The sequence below is a fragment of the Cherax quadricarinatus genome, chromosome 17 (genome assembly GCF_038502225.1).
Source record: "Cherax quadricarinatus isolate ZL_2023a chromosome 17, ASM3850222v1, whole genome shotgun sequence".
NCBI lineage: Eukaryota > Metazoa > Arthropoda > Malacostraca > Decapoda > Parastacidae > Cherax > Cherax quadricarinatus.
In genome coordinates this window covers 22,540,949-22,556,706 of record NC_091308.1, presented here as the reverse complement: position 1 = coordinate 22,556,706, position 15,758 = coordinate 22,540,949, and the positions used below count along the sequence as shown (strand labels likewise).

General features: G+C 38.1%; 1 protein-coding gene across 1 annotated transcript in view; it reads left to right on the top strand.

The window, feature by feature from the left end:
• The first annotated feature begins 2,275 nt into the window (after window positions 1-2,275).
• The window catches only part of Vti1a (Vesicle transport through interaction with t-SNAREs 1a), a 68,341-nt gene continuing 54,858 nt past the window's right edge, over window positions 2,276-15,758 (top strand). Inside the window, exons 1-2 of the mRNA XM_070085862.1 lie at window positions 2,276-2,426; window positions 10,985-11,043. Of these exons, the coding sequence (XP_069941963.1) occupies window positions 2,333-2,426; window positions 10,985-11,043 (153 nt within the window). The 5' untranslated portion in view covers window positions 2,276-2,332. The remainder of the gene's footprint in view (window positions 2,427-10,984; window positions 11,044-15,758) is intronic.

The following is a 15,758-nucleotide window of genomic DNA, read 5'->3' as shown; positions in this document are numbered from 1 at the left end:
AATACTTTGCCATTTCTTGAACATTTCTGAGTGAGTTGTCTCTAAATTCATTAATTTTATCGCATTCCAGTACATAATGATGTAGGGCGTGACAATAGTCCATCTGGCAAAGTTTACATTTCGTTTGGTCTACATCTGGTGGTGGTGATTTAACCTGCCAAAGATACTTGTAACCCAGCCGGAGCCGGGCAGTAGTGACATCCAAGAGTCTGCTTATCTTGTTGGATGCACCATAGACATGTGGCACCTCCTGCATGATAGAATGATGATAGATGGACTGACTTGTGTCAATCTCCCTAAGTCTGAAGTCAGCAAAGTTCAATCGAAGTTCTTTTCGTTTGATTGTTCTCAAACTGCTAGCTGACAACCCAAGATTGTAATCTACTCCCTCTTTGAAAGCATACAGCTTAGCCAATTCATCAGTTCTATCATCATGCATCTGAAGACCAATGTAAGATGGAGTCCACAGCACCATACCTGTGTCTGGCTTCTGACACAAGCATGCCACAATTTACACTTAATGAGTTGAGAGCATTTATGGATGACAGAGAATCAGTTACAATTAAAGTGTCAACCTTAGATACATGGACGCATTTGAGTGCAAGGAGTATGGCAAACAGTTCTGTTTGAAGGGTAGAGGCCCAGTTATTGATGCGTGCTCCAATTTGTTTATGAGAGCTATCACTCTCTATGACAACAGCAACACTACCAGCTGCACTAGTGGACTGGTGAACAGAACCATCAACGTAAATAATTTGTGAAAGAGTGTTCTGTGTGACTAAGTTATCAATACAGCTTAAGGCATCCTTTTTGGCTCCAAGACGAAGCTTTGGTTGTGATTTAAGAAGAGTTTTGGGGGGAAATGGAGGGATGGTAGTTTGGAATGGGGTAATATCCCATGGAGCAGGGAAGTGCCTCTGTTGCCTAACTTGACATAGATCATGTAGCTGGTTCATGTGGAGGTCGGTTCCAGTTTTTTCGATCCATCTGGAAGGATGTTTACCAGTGCTGAGGAAAGTTTGGAGGGCTTCTGGGCGAACCTAAGCATATTGACCCCAATGAGGATATTTCTGTCAGTAACACAATCTCTAATGCTTGGAATATGAAGTTCTTTCCGCATATTTAAAATTTTGGCAGTACGGGGGCATCCTAGGATGATCCTCATCGCTTCGTTTTGCAGTTTTTCCAGCCCTCCAAGCTTCCAGTCAGACACAAGAGCAAGTAGTGGCGCCGCATAATCAACCAATGATCTAATATAAGCAAGATACATCATTTTCACAATTTTAACATTAGGTCCATACCTGGGATGAAAACTGCCACAACTCTAAGTGCCCTCAGCCTTTCTTTGTATTTTCGAAAACTCAGAAAAAAGTAACTTATTTGCAACTAATAGTTCCTGCCCCCACCCAAAAAAAAAAAAAAAAAAATATAGTAGTAGTTATAAGTTATGAGAAGTTACAAGTTAATTTTAAGGCTGCCAGAAATACTTTGCATAAGAAGAGCTTTCTATAAAGTGTGTTAATAATGCCGCCTCTGAATCAACTGTAATCCATGTTTTGTGAGAATAAAATTTACCTTTCATCATTTTGCAATTTTTATGCATATATATATATATATATATATATATATATATATATATATATATATATATATATATATATATATATATAAATATATATATATATATATATATATATATATATATATATATATATATATATATATATATATATATATATATATATATATATATATATATATATACATAGAAACCAAGGACCACAGGACGACCAGCTTCCTCTTTCAGAGACTCAGTGTTGCAATCCAGAGAGAAAATGCCTGCAGCATTCTGGGCACGCGGCCCACCGCCGGGGAGCTGGACGAAGTATTCGAGATATAGCTCTGAGTCACCTATGTTGTTTTACTTTCTATCGTATTTTTGTGAATGTTTTGTCAATGTATTTTGTCTTTAAATAAAATATACATAAAATATAGGGGGTGGTAGGAGAAAATTCTCAAACAGCTTCCCTGAAGCAAGTTTATTCCTTTCTCTGAGGATGAGGGTCCCTATAACAGTTCTAGAGGTGGTACCTCCCTATATATATATATATATATATATATATATATATATATATATATATATATTTATATATATATATATATATATATAGAGAGAGAGAGAGAGAGAGAGAGAGGGGGGGGGAGTTGAGGTAGAATATTGCCACATTATGAAAAGCTATAGATAATTGTATCTACGCTAATTTAAAGGGACTAAACATTTTTAATAAGTGTTGTTGTTATGATGGTGTCAGGTGGTGGCAGGTAAACAAAGATGGCCGACCTGCTTCAAGAGTTCCAGCAGCAGTTTGCTACTGTCACTGCTGAAATAACCTCCAAGATATGTCTAATTTCCTCAAGAGAGCGAGGTGAGGATGTTTAACAGGACTCTGGTGAAGTCTGGGTGGAGGCTGCCATACTGCTGACCAGAGGTACATGCCCTCTTATGAAGGACGTCAACATACTCATCCTCTCTGTTTACAATATAACTCAGTTCACTCTATTCCTGTTGCACCTCCTTTCACTGTAACTGATTTTCATACAGTTGAGTTACTTAGCTATTTTATTTTTAAGGTTATTATGGCTGATTTCTACTGTATCTTACAACTCTGACTTGGGTTATCCTAGGTAATTTACACATATTACTATGTATAATTTGTGTAACTGTATTTATGTGTACCTGTACCTAAATGAACTTACTTAGGTCTTATGCAAAATAACCATTGTAAAAAAATAGTGAATTTCCAAGTGCAAAGGCTCCTGGAAATTCACTATTTTTTCACAGTGGTTATTTTGCATATTGTGATATCGCCTGTTTATTGTGCATATGTTACTATGTATGATAATTGTAGTCACCTAAGTTAGTGTAACTGTACTTCTGTGTATCTTTACCTAAATAAACTTTCTTTGAAATTTCAATTTAAGTGTTTACTACAGTACAGAACACAAATTTTATTTTATTCTGTGTTAATATCTACATGAGTAGGACACATGTACACTATTTCAGTATCTATTTCTGAAACATTTTTCCAACTCTTGAGACCTCTTGAGTTGAATACAGAGATTACTGATATACTAGACACACTAGAACAGTAGAGTGGTTAATACGAGGTTGTAAGTTCCTCAGTTTTGAGAAATGTTTCCCTCCATAGTTTGGATCTAGACTAGATCTACTGTAGATCTAGACTCTGGGGATAAACACTTCTAAAAACTGAGAAGCTTATAACCTCATATTAACCTCTGTACTGCTCTAGTGTCTCCAGTATTTCAGTAACCTTCAAATTCAACCCAAGAAGCCTGTTAAGTTGGCTAAACATTTCAGAAATTAACAGTACTCAAGTGTTGCACATGTGTCTTACTCTTTCACTAGTCAGTATTGTATACCATAAATATGACTGGATGTATTTGTTGCCACACAGTGCATGTGATTGGATTAGTGCAGAGTGCAGCATAGTTTTGTAATGCAGTTAAATATCAGCATTGAAAATTTGAAGCAAGTTGGATGAGGCATTCATGAGTTATCACATGGAAAATAAAATCACAATTCCTATACAATAATATAAATGGTGCATTAAAACATACACAATCCAAAACTAATTCAAATCCTTCATAAAAAAAAAAAATTGGCTCTGAAGCTAAATTGAAGAGGCATTCTCATATTGTCTCAGAGGCCTACATCCTGAAAATACAAAAGTCTGGCCTCATTAAATTTAAAAATGCCTTATAAAGTGGGAATTTTTATTCAAATTCTCTACAGTCCAATATGAAAAAATACTAAATTTTAATTTCTTAAAGTTTAATAAAATTGTTTTAAAAAAAATGGCAAATAAGCATCCAAACATCTCAAAATCAATAAGAAAGTAATATTAAGATGCACCAGAATTTAGGATTTGAAGCCAATCAGAGGATGCATTTTTGTTTTTACATGATAAATAATGTACATATTTAATAAAATTGGCAAATTGAAATTTACTAAGCTTTCTTTTAATAAAGCTTACCTCCAGTGACTTTCAAGCTGATCAAAAAATGAATCATGAACAGGTGGAGATGCAAATGGTAGTGTTCTACTGTATATTATTTTACCCTATTGCATTATTTTGAATTGGTGCTGGTGAGTCTCTCTTTATTCAAGGAAATAGATTTATCTTCTTACCCTTGCTTGGATCATATTTAAATGCCTCCTGTTTCACAAGTTCTGTATGATTCCTATGGATTCAGCACTTTCCTCTGATTAAAATATATCAATATCAATAGTGAATGGTATCAATCTTCAGTGAAATGGATGGATGGCATGTTTTATGGGTTTAGGTTGTGTAGGCACAAATTTTGTTGGATTCTGTGCAGTAACTGAAAAAAAGTGTCTTTAAATTTTTAGTGCTCATGTGTTTTCCTCAAAGGAAACAACCTCTTGATGTTAGGTTGTGTAAGCTATCATGTGTTCAGTGGTCAGTCGTCACGTGAGGTCACAGACCCTGAGCTGCTTTGGGGATTAGCGTGGACGGTTACAAAGCATGGCTTGCTTCTGCAGTGTTTTAAAAACTGAGTTTGGAGAGTTGAAGGAGGAGGTCTTGCTTCTCCAGGAGGAGATTAGGAGGCTGAAGGTCCACCTCAATGGGCCTGGGAGAGAGTGTGAGGTGGTTGGAGATGTGGGGAATGAGGCTTCTAGCAGTGAGGTGCAGTCTGTCTCTCACTGTGAGGAGGCTGTAGGTGGGGAGGTAGCAACGGGTACCAGCAGTGAGGTGCAGCCCAGCACCTGCTACAAGTGGCGAGTTGTTCACAGTAATGGGAGGCGCATCAGAGTAAGGAAAGTTAAGAGTGAAGATCTGAAGGTAGGAAATCGCTTCTCTGTTCTCCAGGATGAATGTACTTCAGTGGCCAGTGAAGGTAAGGGTACTACTGCCCCTGCTAATGAAGGTAAGCGCATTCTTGTGGTTGGTGACTCTCAGGTAAGATATGTTGACCGTGCTTTTTGTAATAGGAATAAGAAGATGAGAGATAGAGTGTGCTTCCCTGGAGCTGGTGTTGGGGACATTGTCAACAGACTGGATAATATCATGTCAGGTAATGGGAACAAGCCCATTATCTGTCTCAGTGCTGGTGGAAATGATATTGGGAAGGGTAGGAGAGAAGAGCTGCTAGATAAGTACAGGTCAGCTATAGATTTCATTAAGTCTAAGGGAGGGATCCCAATCATATGTAGCATCTTGCCTAGAAGGGGAGTAGGAAATGAATGGTTGTCTAGGGCAATTGGTGTAAATTGCTGGCTAGACAGATACTGCAAGGAACTTGCAATCCCATTCATTGACAACTGGAACAACTTTTATGGCAAACATGATATGTATGCAAGGGATGGGGTTCATCTCTCTGGGGCAGGGGTGGTAGCACTTGCAGACTCGATTGAGAAGGCCATTGGTGAAATGCCTATGATTTTAAACTGATGGAAGATAGAGGTATGGGTGTGTGTGGGAAACAAGCAGGTTGCAACACTAGGGTTGGAAACAGTAAATGTATAAAAGGCATTCAGCATGAAGTTATAAATAAAGACAATAGAACAGGTCAGAAAACAAAGGGGGACAGCAGAGGGCAGCAAGGGACTAGCTCCCTTAAGGTTTACTATACTAATAGCAGGAGTGTTAGAAATAAGATAGATGAGCTAAGATTAATTGCAAGTGCAGGAAACATAGATATTATTGCTATAACAGAGACCTGGCTCAATCTGAAAGATAGAGAGATGCCATCTGAATGTCACATACAAGGCTATAAATTATTCCACACTGACAGGGTCAACAGGAAAGGTGGTGGAGTAGCGATGTATGTCAGAGACAATTTAAATTGTTGTGTTAGACAAGATATTAAATTAGAAGCGTCAGCCACTGAATCTGTTTGGTTACAGCTTCTCGAGGGCCGAGAAAAACTAATTTTGGGTGTGATTTACAGGGCCCCAAATCTTGATAGGGAGTGCAGTAAACTTCTATGGGACGAAATTCGTAAGGCATCTACATACGAAAATGTTGTGCTAATGGGAGATTTCAACTATAGACAGATTGACTGGAGCAATTTGACAGGAAATTTAGAGTCGGGTGACTTTCTTGATACGATCCAGGATTGTTTTTTAAAACAGTTTGTGACAGAGCCAACTAGGGGAAATAACCTCCTTGACTTGGTTCTTGCCAGTAGGGAAACACTAATTAATAATCTTGAGGTTAATGATGAGCTTGGGGAGAGTGATCACAAATCACTCAGTTTTAACATATCATGGAATTCCCCTAATAATGGCAATCAAGTCTCCGTCCCTGACTTTCGCTTGGCTGATTTCATAGGACTGAAAAATTACTTAGGTGGGCTGAACTGGAATGACCTGACTAGGGGTCAGGTAGGTGGTGATGGTTGCCGATATGATGCTTTCCAGGGCATAGTTCTAGCTGCTCAGTCAAATTATGTTCCAAATAGGGAAATCAGATCAAACAAAAATGATCCTAAATGGATGAACAATAGATTAAAATATCTGATTGGTCAAAAGAGAGGCATATATAGGCAAATCAAAAGAGGAGAGGGGCAATTAAGAAATCGATATATTCAGTTAAAGAGAGAAATAAAAAAGGGAATTAGAAAAGCAAAAAGAGATTATGAGGTTAAAGTTGCAAGAGAATCGAAGACTAACCCAAAAGGATTCTTTCAGGTATACAGAAGTAAGATCAGGGACAAGATAGGCCCACTCAAAAGTTCCTCGGGTCAGCTCACTGACAGTGATAAGGAAATGTGTAGAATTTTTAACACATACTTCCTCTCAGTTTTTACACAGGAGGATACCAGTGATATTCCAGTAATGATAAATTATGTAGAACAGGACGATAATAAACTGTGCACTATTAGGGTCACAAGTGACATGGTCCTTAGGCAAATAGATAAATTAAAACCTAACAAATCCCCAGGCCCTGATGAACTGTATGCAAGGGTTCTAAAGGAATGTAAAGAGGAGCTTAGCACACCTTTGGCTAATCTTTTCAACATATCACTACAAACTGGCATGGTGCCAGATAAGTGGAAAATGGCAAATGTGATACCTATTTTCAAAACAGGTGACAGGTCCTTAGCTTCGAACTATAGACCAATAAGCCTAACCTCCATAGTGGGAAAATTTATGGAATCAATAATTGCCGAGGCAGTTCGTAGCCACCTTGAAAAGCATAAATTAATCAACGAATCTCAGCATGGTTTTACAAAGGGACGTTCCTGCCTTACGAATTTATTAACTTTTTTCACTAAGGTATTTGAGGAGGTAGATCATGGTAACGAATATGATATTGTGTATATGGACTTCAGTAAGGCTTTTGACAGGGTCCCACATCAGAGACTATTGAGGAAAATTAAAGCACATGGAATAGGAGGAGAAATTTTTTCCTGGATAGAGGCATGGTTGACAAATAGGCAGCAGAGAGTTTGCATAAATGGGGAGAAATCAGAGTGGGGAAGCGTCACGAGCGGTGTTCCACAGGGGTCAGTGTTGGGCCCCCTGCTGTTCACAATCTACATAAACGACATAGATGAGGGCATAAAGAGCGACATCGGCAAGTTTGCCGATGACACCAAAATAGGCCGTCGAATTCATTCTGACGAGGACATTCGAGCACTCCAGGAAGATTTGAATAGACTGATGCAGTGGTCGGAGAAGTGGCAGATGCAGTTTAATATAGACAAATGCAAAGTTCTAAATGTTGGACAGGACAATAACCATGCCACATATAAACTAAATAATGTAGATCTTAATATTACGGATTGCGAAAAAGATTTAGGAGTTCTGGTTAGCAGTAATCTGAAACCAAGACAACAGTGCATAAGTGTTCGCAATAAAGCTAATAGAATCCTTGGCTTCATATCAAGAAGCATAAATAATAGGAGTCCTCAGGTTGTTCTTCAACTCTATACATCCTTGGTTAGGCCTCATTTAGATTATGCTGCACAGTTTTGGTCACCGTATTACAGAATGGATATAAATTCTCTGGAAAATGTACAAAGGAGGATGACAAAGATGATCCCATGTATCAGAAACCTTCCCTATGAGGATAGACTAAGGGCCCTGAAACTGCACTCTCTAGAAAGACGTAGAATTAGGGGGGATATGATTGAGGTTTATAAGTGGAAGACAGGAATAAAAAAAGGGGATGTAAATAGTGTGCTGATAATATCTAGCCTAGACAGGACTCGCAGCAATGGTTTTAAGTTGGAAAAATTCAGATTCAGGAGGGATATAGGAAAGTACTGGTTTGGTAATAGAGTTGTGGATGAGTGGAACAAACTCCCAAGTACCGTTATAGAGGCCAGAACGTTGTGTAGCTTTAAAAATAGGTTGGATAAATACATGAGTAGATGTGGGTGGGTGTGAGTTAGACCTGATAGCTTGTGCTAACGGGTCGGTTGCCGTGTTCCTCCCTTGAGTCAATGTGACCTGACCTGACTAGGTTGGGTGCATTGGCTTAAGCCGGTAGGGACTTGGACCTGCCTCGCATGGGCCAGTAGGCCTTCTGCAGTGTTCCTTCGTTCTTATGTTCTTATGTTCTTATGTTCTTATGTTCTTATGTGCCAGTTTTATTAATCAAATTGGTTTCAGTGAAATAATTGGAGAATGTCTCTTCTGATCAGAAATAAGTCACATTGACTATTTGTTTATTTTAGGTTAAATCACCTTAATGTTCCTTTAATTACAAAGAATTATGTGTACCTTCTAAGACCATTGTTAAAAATTTGTATGTTATGAACAGTAAACTTAGCTACGTAAAACTAACTGGATTTCCTAAAAGCTGGTCATTCTTACTTTAAAGAAAAGTTTGGATTGATTATGGCCTGTGTAGGTTTCAATTTGTATTTTTTTTTTTTTTTTTTTTGAAGAAACTGGAAAAATTAACGGACTTTGGAAATATGGGACGAAATCTGCTGGGTCAATAGATTTGGAAGTAAATGACAGCCCTTTGGTTGCAGAATTGTTCATTGTTACAGAGCAAAATAATCTTTTCTCTATCCACTACAATTGCCATTACTGGCCACCCACTTCTCCAAATTAGTCTGTATATAAGCATATAAGTGAACAATATTTAGATGAAGATAAGGAAGCTTTCTTTGCACTTATGGATTTAGAAAAGGCATATGAAAGAGTGGATAGGGAAGTAATGTGGCAGACGTTTCAAATGTATAGAATACGTGGTAAGTTACTTAAAGCATTTAGAGTTTTCATGAGGTTAATGAGGCTCAGGTTTGGGTATGTAGGAAAGGATGATTATTTTCCAGTAAAAGTAGGCCTTAGACAGGGATGTGTTTTCACCATGGTTGTTTAACATATTTATAGATGGGGTTGTAAAAGAAGTGAATGCTAGAGTGCTGGGGAGAGGGGTAGGATTAAAAGATAATCTGATACAAAGTAGGCATTGTCACAGTTGCATTTTTTGATGACTCATTGCTTTTGGGTGATTCTAAAGAGAAGTTGCAAATATTGGTGGACAAATTTGGGAGGGTATGTAAAAGTAGGACATTAAAAGTGGACATAAGTAATTAAAGATTAGATTTCAGCTTTGAAGGAGGGAGTGTGGCAGAAGTGACTACGTTCACGTATCTGGGAGTGGACTTGTTGGTAGATGGGTCTGTGAAAGATGAGGTGAACCACAGATTTGACAGTGGAAAAAAAAAGGGTCGGTGGTACAGTGAAGCATCTGTGGAGATACAGAACATTATCCATGGAGGCAAAAAAAGGGAATGTATCAGAGTACAGTGGTACAGGTCGGCCATCACTAATCCAGCAATCAGTCATCCGATTCCATCAGTAATCCGGCACTAATTTCAGTTAGCATAATTTCAAATTTCATCATTATACTGACTGAAATCATTATACTGACTCAAATTTCATCATTATACTGATTCAGAAATTGTGCAGATGGTTGCAAATCCACAGCAGCAAGTCAATGGAGGAGAAAGCAGTGATGAAAATGAGGAAGATGTAGCAGAAAGTCTCTGTTGATAGGTTAATTAAGTGTATTCTAACCTAACCACTCTGTAATCTGGCAAACTCACTAATCCGGCACACTGCAGGTCCCAATGATGCCGGATTAGTGATGGTCAACCTGTAGCAATACATAGGTTTTAAACATTGCAGTGAGGAGGGTGGAGGCAGAGATGCTGTGTAAGGTCATGTGTGGTGTGAATATTTTTCAGAGAATTTGTAGTTTGAAGACTAAAAGTATTATCCAGAGGACCGAGAAGGGGTTATTGAGGTAGTTTGGACATTTAAGGAGGCTGGAACAAAATAGGATGACTTGGAGGATGTATAAATCTGTAATGGCAGGATGGAGGAGTAGGTAGTCTGTTAGATAGGAGTGAATTTAGGACATGATGTGCTGGTGTAGTGTGAGTGAGGTAACATTTATGAAAGGATTCAAGGAAATCAGTTAGCTGGATTTGAGTCCTAGAGGTGGGAAGTACAGTGCCTGCACTCTGGCAGACCAGTGGAGATGTTGCAGTTTGGAGGATCATCTGAGCTGTGATGTCAGCATTCTAGAAAGAGTGATTGAATGAATGACTCAGTGTTTTCTTCTTTTGGGTGACCCTATCTTGGTGGAGATGGCCAGTGTGTTAAAAAAATGTTTTTTACATATTAATCTTTCACTTCCTTTTGTAAATTTCCTTTTTTCCCTTCAAATACTACATTTTACAAAGCAAATGCTGGTATTAGTATGCAGATGTTTAATGTTTTATTAATGCTCTTTGTGTATTTTGGTAAAATGATTAATTTGATCATTCCAATATAATATTGGGAATTTGTAGTTTTGGTATGGTAACTTTAGAATAGTGTTAAGTTATCTAACTTGGCACCTCTCTAAAGTTTTATTTTTATTACACATGATACCACATCTTATGCAAGATTTCTTATTTTTTCACAAAGCTGAAAGAAGATCATTAATTCAGGATGTGGAAAACCTTGTTGGAGAAGCAAAGGAACTGGTGAGTTATAAAGATTTTTTTTTATCTTTTGCATTAAAAGAAAGTCATATACTGGCTGTAAAATTCTGTGATTTATTTCATAGAATTTTACAACCAGGAGAATAGGGGAAAAAAGCTTCTAAATAGAAAGTACAATACAAGAAGGTATTAAGTGCGCTCTAGAGTAATGATATGCACTACTATAATTCCAGATTTGACATCTTTTAAAAACTACAGTTGTTCCCTGAGTTATGATATTAATCCATTCCAGAAGTACCCATCATACCTCAAAACTATTGTAACTTAAAAAAAATACTCCTCTGATGATTATAATTCAGGAGTACAGGGATACCTCGCTAATGTGGCGGGTTAGGTTCCACACCACTGCCATAAAACAAATATCGCCTTAACCTTTTCAGAGTCGAAACCCCCGATCCTGAACTTGCTGTCAGGGTCAAAAAATATAAAAAAAAAAAAAAAAAAAAAATGTTTTTGTGAAATGATAATCTTTTCCCGATGATAATGACACCAAAAGTATATAAATTTGATGAAAAATTTACTGAATTATGCTCTTGCAAAGTTAGCAGCCTCGACGATATTTACGCATCGGCAATTTCGCCCACTTTGAGCCCTATTTTCGGCCAATTCCAATGTTCCAGTCAACTAAAATCATAGCTAATTCACTAGAACTCGATTTATTCTATTGAAAGATTACACTATATTCTCTCTTTATTTCTATTTTTATTTTTAATTTACCATTACATACTTGCTTACTATTATAAACTGTTATTATAGAACTGATAACCAGTACAATATTATATTGTCACACTTGGGCCATAATAAGAATTAGCATAATCCCTGTATTTTATAATTACTTGCTTTAATCAACTATTATAACTATTATTTTTGTTTTCTCTTATTTTTTTTATAACTACCATTACCTGCAGACTTTTAATTTAGTTATCACTTACAGTATTAAGCAGTCTCATTGTGTTCAGTAAACTTCTATTCTAAATCTACAACTTTTGTCAAACTCTAAAACTATAACCATTCAATATTATATCATCAAATCTGTACCATATTTAGAGTAGACTGCATTGCTGTATTTTTTAAAACTACTTGTAACAGTCCATTAGCTAGTAAGATAAATTAGTTTAGTATCATAATTATTAAGTTTAACACAATACTTTATTCAAAAGTCTAGTTGTAGAGTCACTCTCAATCTTATGATTACAAGCATTGATCCTGATATCAACCTTTTATTAAATGACTTACACGAATCAAACAGCAACTGTAATTATTTTACAGCAGACCAAGCAGAGACATTACTCAGAGCCAACAATAACATAACTATCTTTAATTACAATGTCAGATCTTTGAGCAAACATTACGATGGCCTCACAGCATTACTCAATTCCCTGCATACCAGTATGTCAATCATCACACTCACAGAAACCTGGCTAAAGCCTGGCACTACAGATGTCTTTGCCATTCCTGGTTACACAGCCATGCACAACTGTAGGACAGAACAGCAAGGGGGTGGAACAGCTATATACTACTCAGATCAGTTTGAATGTATCAATAATTCTTGCACAATGGAGAATATATTTTAGCTAAATTTAAATCTGAAACTTGCAAAAACCCCTCACAGTGATAAACATCTACAGTTACCACAGTCAAACATATACCATTTTAGTGAAAAATTAGGAAACATGATAACTGATGCACATATGAACAAAGACCACTTGCTGCTCACAGGAGGTTTCAACATAAATCTCCTATATGACCAGGACCCACAAGTAACTGAATTCACAAACACTATCAGCACCTGCTTGTTGCTACCAACAATAACAAAACCTACAAGAATCTCCAAGACTAGTCTCTCCTTATTAGACCACGTCTGGACTAACACCATATCCCCTTTAAAATCAGGCATAATCACAGACAACACCACAGACCACTACCCTACCTTTCTCATAACCAACCTAGCTAAATTGCCCCAAGACACTACTAAAGTTACCTACAGACTACATAATAAGAAGCTGTTAATAACTTTATAACAGCTATGGATAACGTCGACTGGCATAATGAGCTTGAAACATATACAGATACGAATGAATGTATTAATAAATTTCTGGAAAAAAAAACCCGCTACCTCTTTAAAAATCATTGCCCTAAAAAACTTAAACAGATCACAGCTAAGGGACTGAACAGTCCCTGGCTAACACCCAGCATCATTAAATCCATTAACACAAAGCACCTACACCTACCATCTGACTTATGACCTGCTCGACATACGACCATTCGACTTACGACCGTGTTTTCTATGCCAAATTTCTTATTAGTGTCACTGTCTGACTTTTTTGGGTTATCCTAGGTTCTCTACACATGTAATAAGGAGCAACAATGGCTGCTGTGGTGGCCCTATAAACCCCAACAACAATGGCTGCTGTCACCACTACTAGCCACATACCTAATGACATGTATTTTATTCATTCTAGTGTATATATCATGTTTCTATGTTATTAACATTGTTTATTATGTCATATTACATGAATTTTGATAGATAAATAAGCTGTCGAGTTGATATTAGGGAAATTATTAAGGTATTTTCTCGTGCCTGGAATTCCACTGGAACGAATTAATTCCATTTCAGTTAATTTAAATGGGGAAAATTGACTCTGCAAACGAGCAAATCCAGTTGGGAGCAAGGTCATGGAGCGGATTAAACTCATAAGTAGAGGTTCCACTGTATGTGTGTGTGTGTGTGTGTGTGTGTGTGTGTGTGTGTGTGTGTGTGTGTGTGTGTTTCAAACAAATCGGCCGTATCCCACCGAGGCAGGGTGGCCCCCCCCCCAAAAAAAGGTTCTCTTTTTAAATTTAGTAATTTGTACAGGAGAAGGGGTTTCTAGCCCCTTGCTCCTGGCATTTTAGTCACCTCTTACGACATGCATGGCTTACAGAAGAAGAATTCTGTTCCACTTCCCCATGGAGAATAATTTTTTTTTTTTTTTTATTATCACACTGGCCGATTCCCACCAAGGCAGGGTAGCCCGAAAAAGAAAAACTTTCACCATCATTCACTCCATCACTGTCTTGCCAGAAGGGTGCTTTACACTACAGTTTTTAAACTGCAACATTAACACCCCTCCTTCAGAGTGCAGGCACTGTACTTCCCATCTCCAGGACTCAAGTCCGGCCTGCCGGTTTCCCTGAACCCCTTCATAAATGTTACTTTCCTCACACTCCAACAGCACGTCAAGTATTAAAAACCATTTGTCTCCATTCACTCCTATCAAACACGCTCACGCATGCCTGCTGGAAGTCCAAGCCCCTCGCACACAAAACCTCCTTTACCCCCTCTTTCCAACCTTTCCTAGGCTGACCCCTACCCTGCCTTCCTTCCACTACAGACTGATACACTCTTGAAGTCATTCTGTTTCGCTCCATTCTCTCTACATGTCCGAACCACCTCAACAACCCTTCCTCAGCCCTCTGGACAACAGTTTTGGTAATCCCGCACCTCCTCCTAACTTCCAAACTACGAATTCTCTGCATTATATTCACACCACACATTGCCCTCAGACATGACATCTCCACTGCCTCCAGCCTTCTCCTCGCTGCAACATTCATCACCCATGCTTCACACCCATATAAGAGCGTTGGTAAAACTATACTCTCATACATTCCCCTCTTTGCCTCCAAGGACAAAGTTCTTTGTCTCCACAGACTCCTAAGTGCACCACTCACTCTTTTCTCCTCATCAGTTCTATGATTCACCTCATCTTTCATAGACCCATCCGCTGACACGTCCACTCCCAAATATCTGAATACATTTACCTCCTCCATACTCTCTCCCTCCAATCTGATATTCAATCTTTCATCACCTAATCTTTTTGTTATCCTCATTACCTTACTCTTTCCTGTATTCACCTTTAATTTTCTTCTTTTGCACACCCTACCAAATTCATCCACCAATCTCTGCAACTTCTCTTCAGAATCTCCCAAGAGCACAGTGTCATCAGCAAAGAGCAGCTGTGACAACTCCCACTTCGTGTGTGATTCTTTATCTTTTAACTCCACGCCTCTTGCCAAGACCCTCGCATTTACTTCTCTTACAACCCCATCTATAAATATATTAAACAACCACGGTGACATCACACATCCTTGTCTAAGGCCTACTTTTACTGAGAAATAATTTCCCTCTTTCCTACATACTCTAACTTGAGCCTCACTATCCTCGTAAAAACTCTTCACTGCTTTCAGTAACCTACCTCCTACACCATACACTTGCAACATCTGCCACATTGCCCCCCTATCCACCCTGTCATACGCCTTTTCCAAATCCATAAATGCCACAAAGACCTCTTTAGCCTTATCTAAATACTGTTCACTTATATGTTTCACTGTAAACACCTGGTCCACACACCCCCTACCTTTCCTAAAGCCTCCTTGTTCATCTGCTATCCTATTCTCCGTCTTACTCTTAATTCTTTCAATAATAACTCTACCATACACTTTACCAGGTATACTCAGCAGACTTATTCCTCTATAATTTTTGCACTCTCTTTTATCCCCTTTGCCTTTATACAAAGGAACTATGCATGCTCTCTGCCAATCCCTAGGTACCTTACCCTCTTCCATACATTTATTAAATAATTGTACCAACCACTCCAAAACTATATCCCCACCTGCTTTTAACATTTCTATCTTTATCCCATCAATCCCAGCTGCCT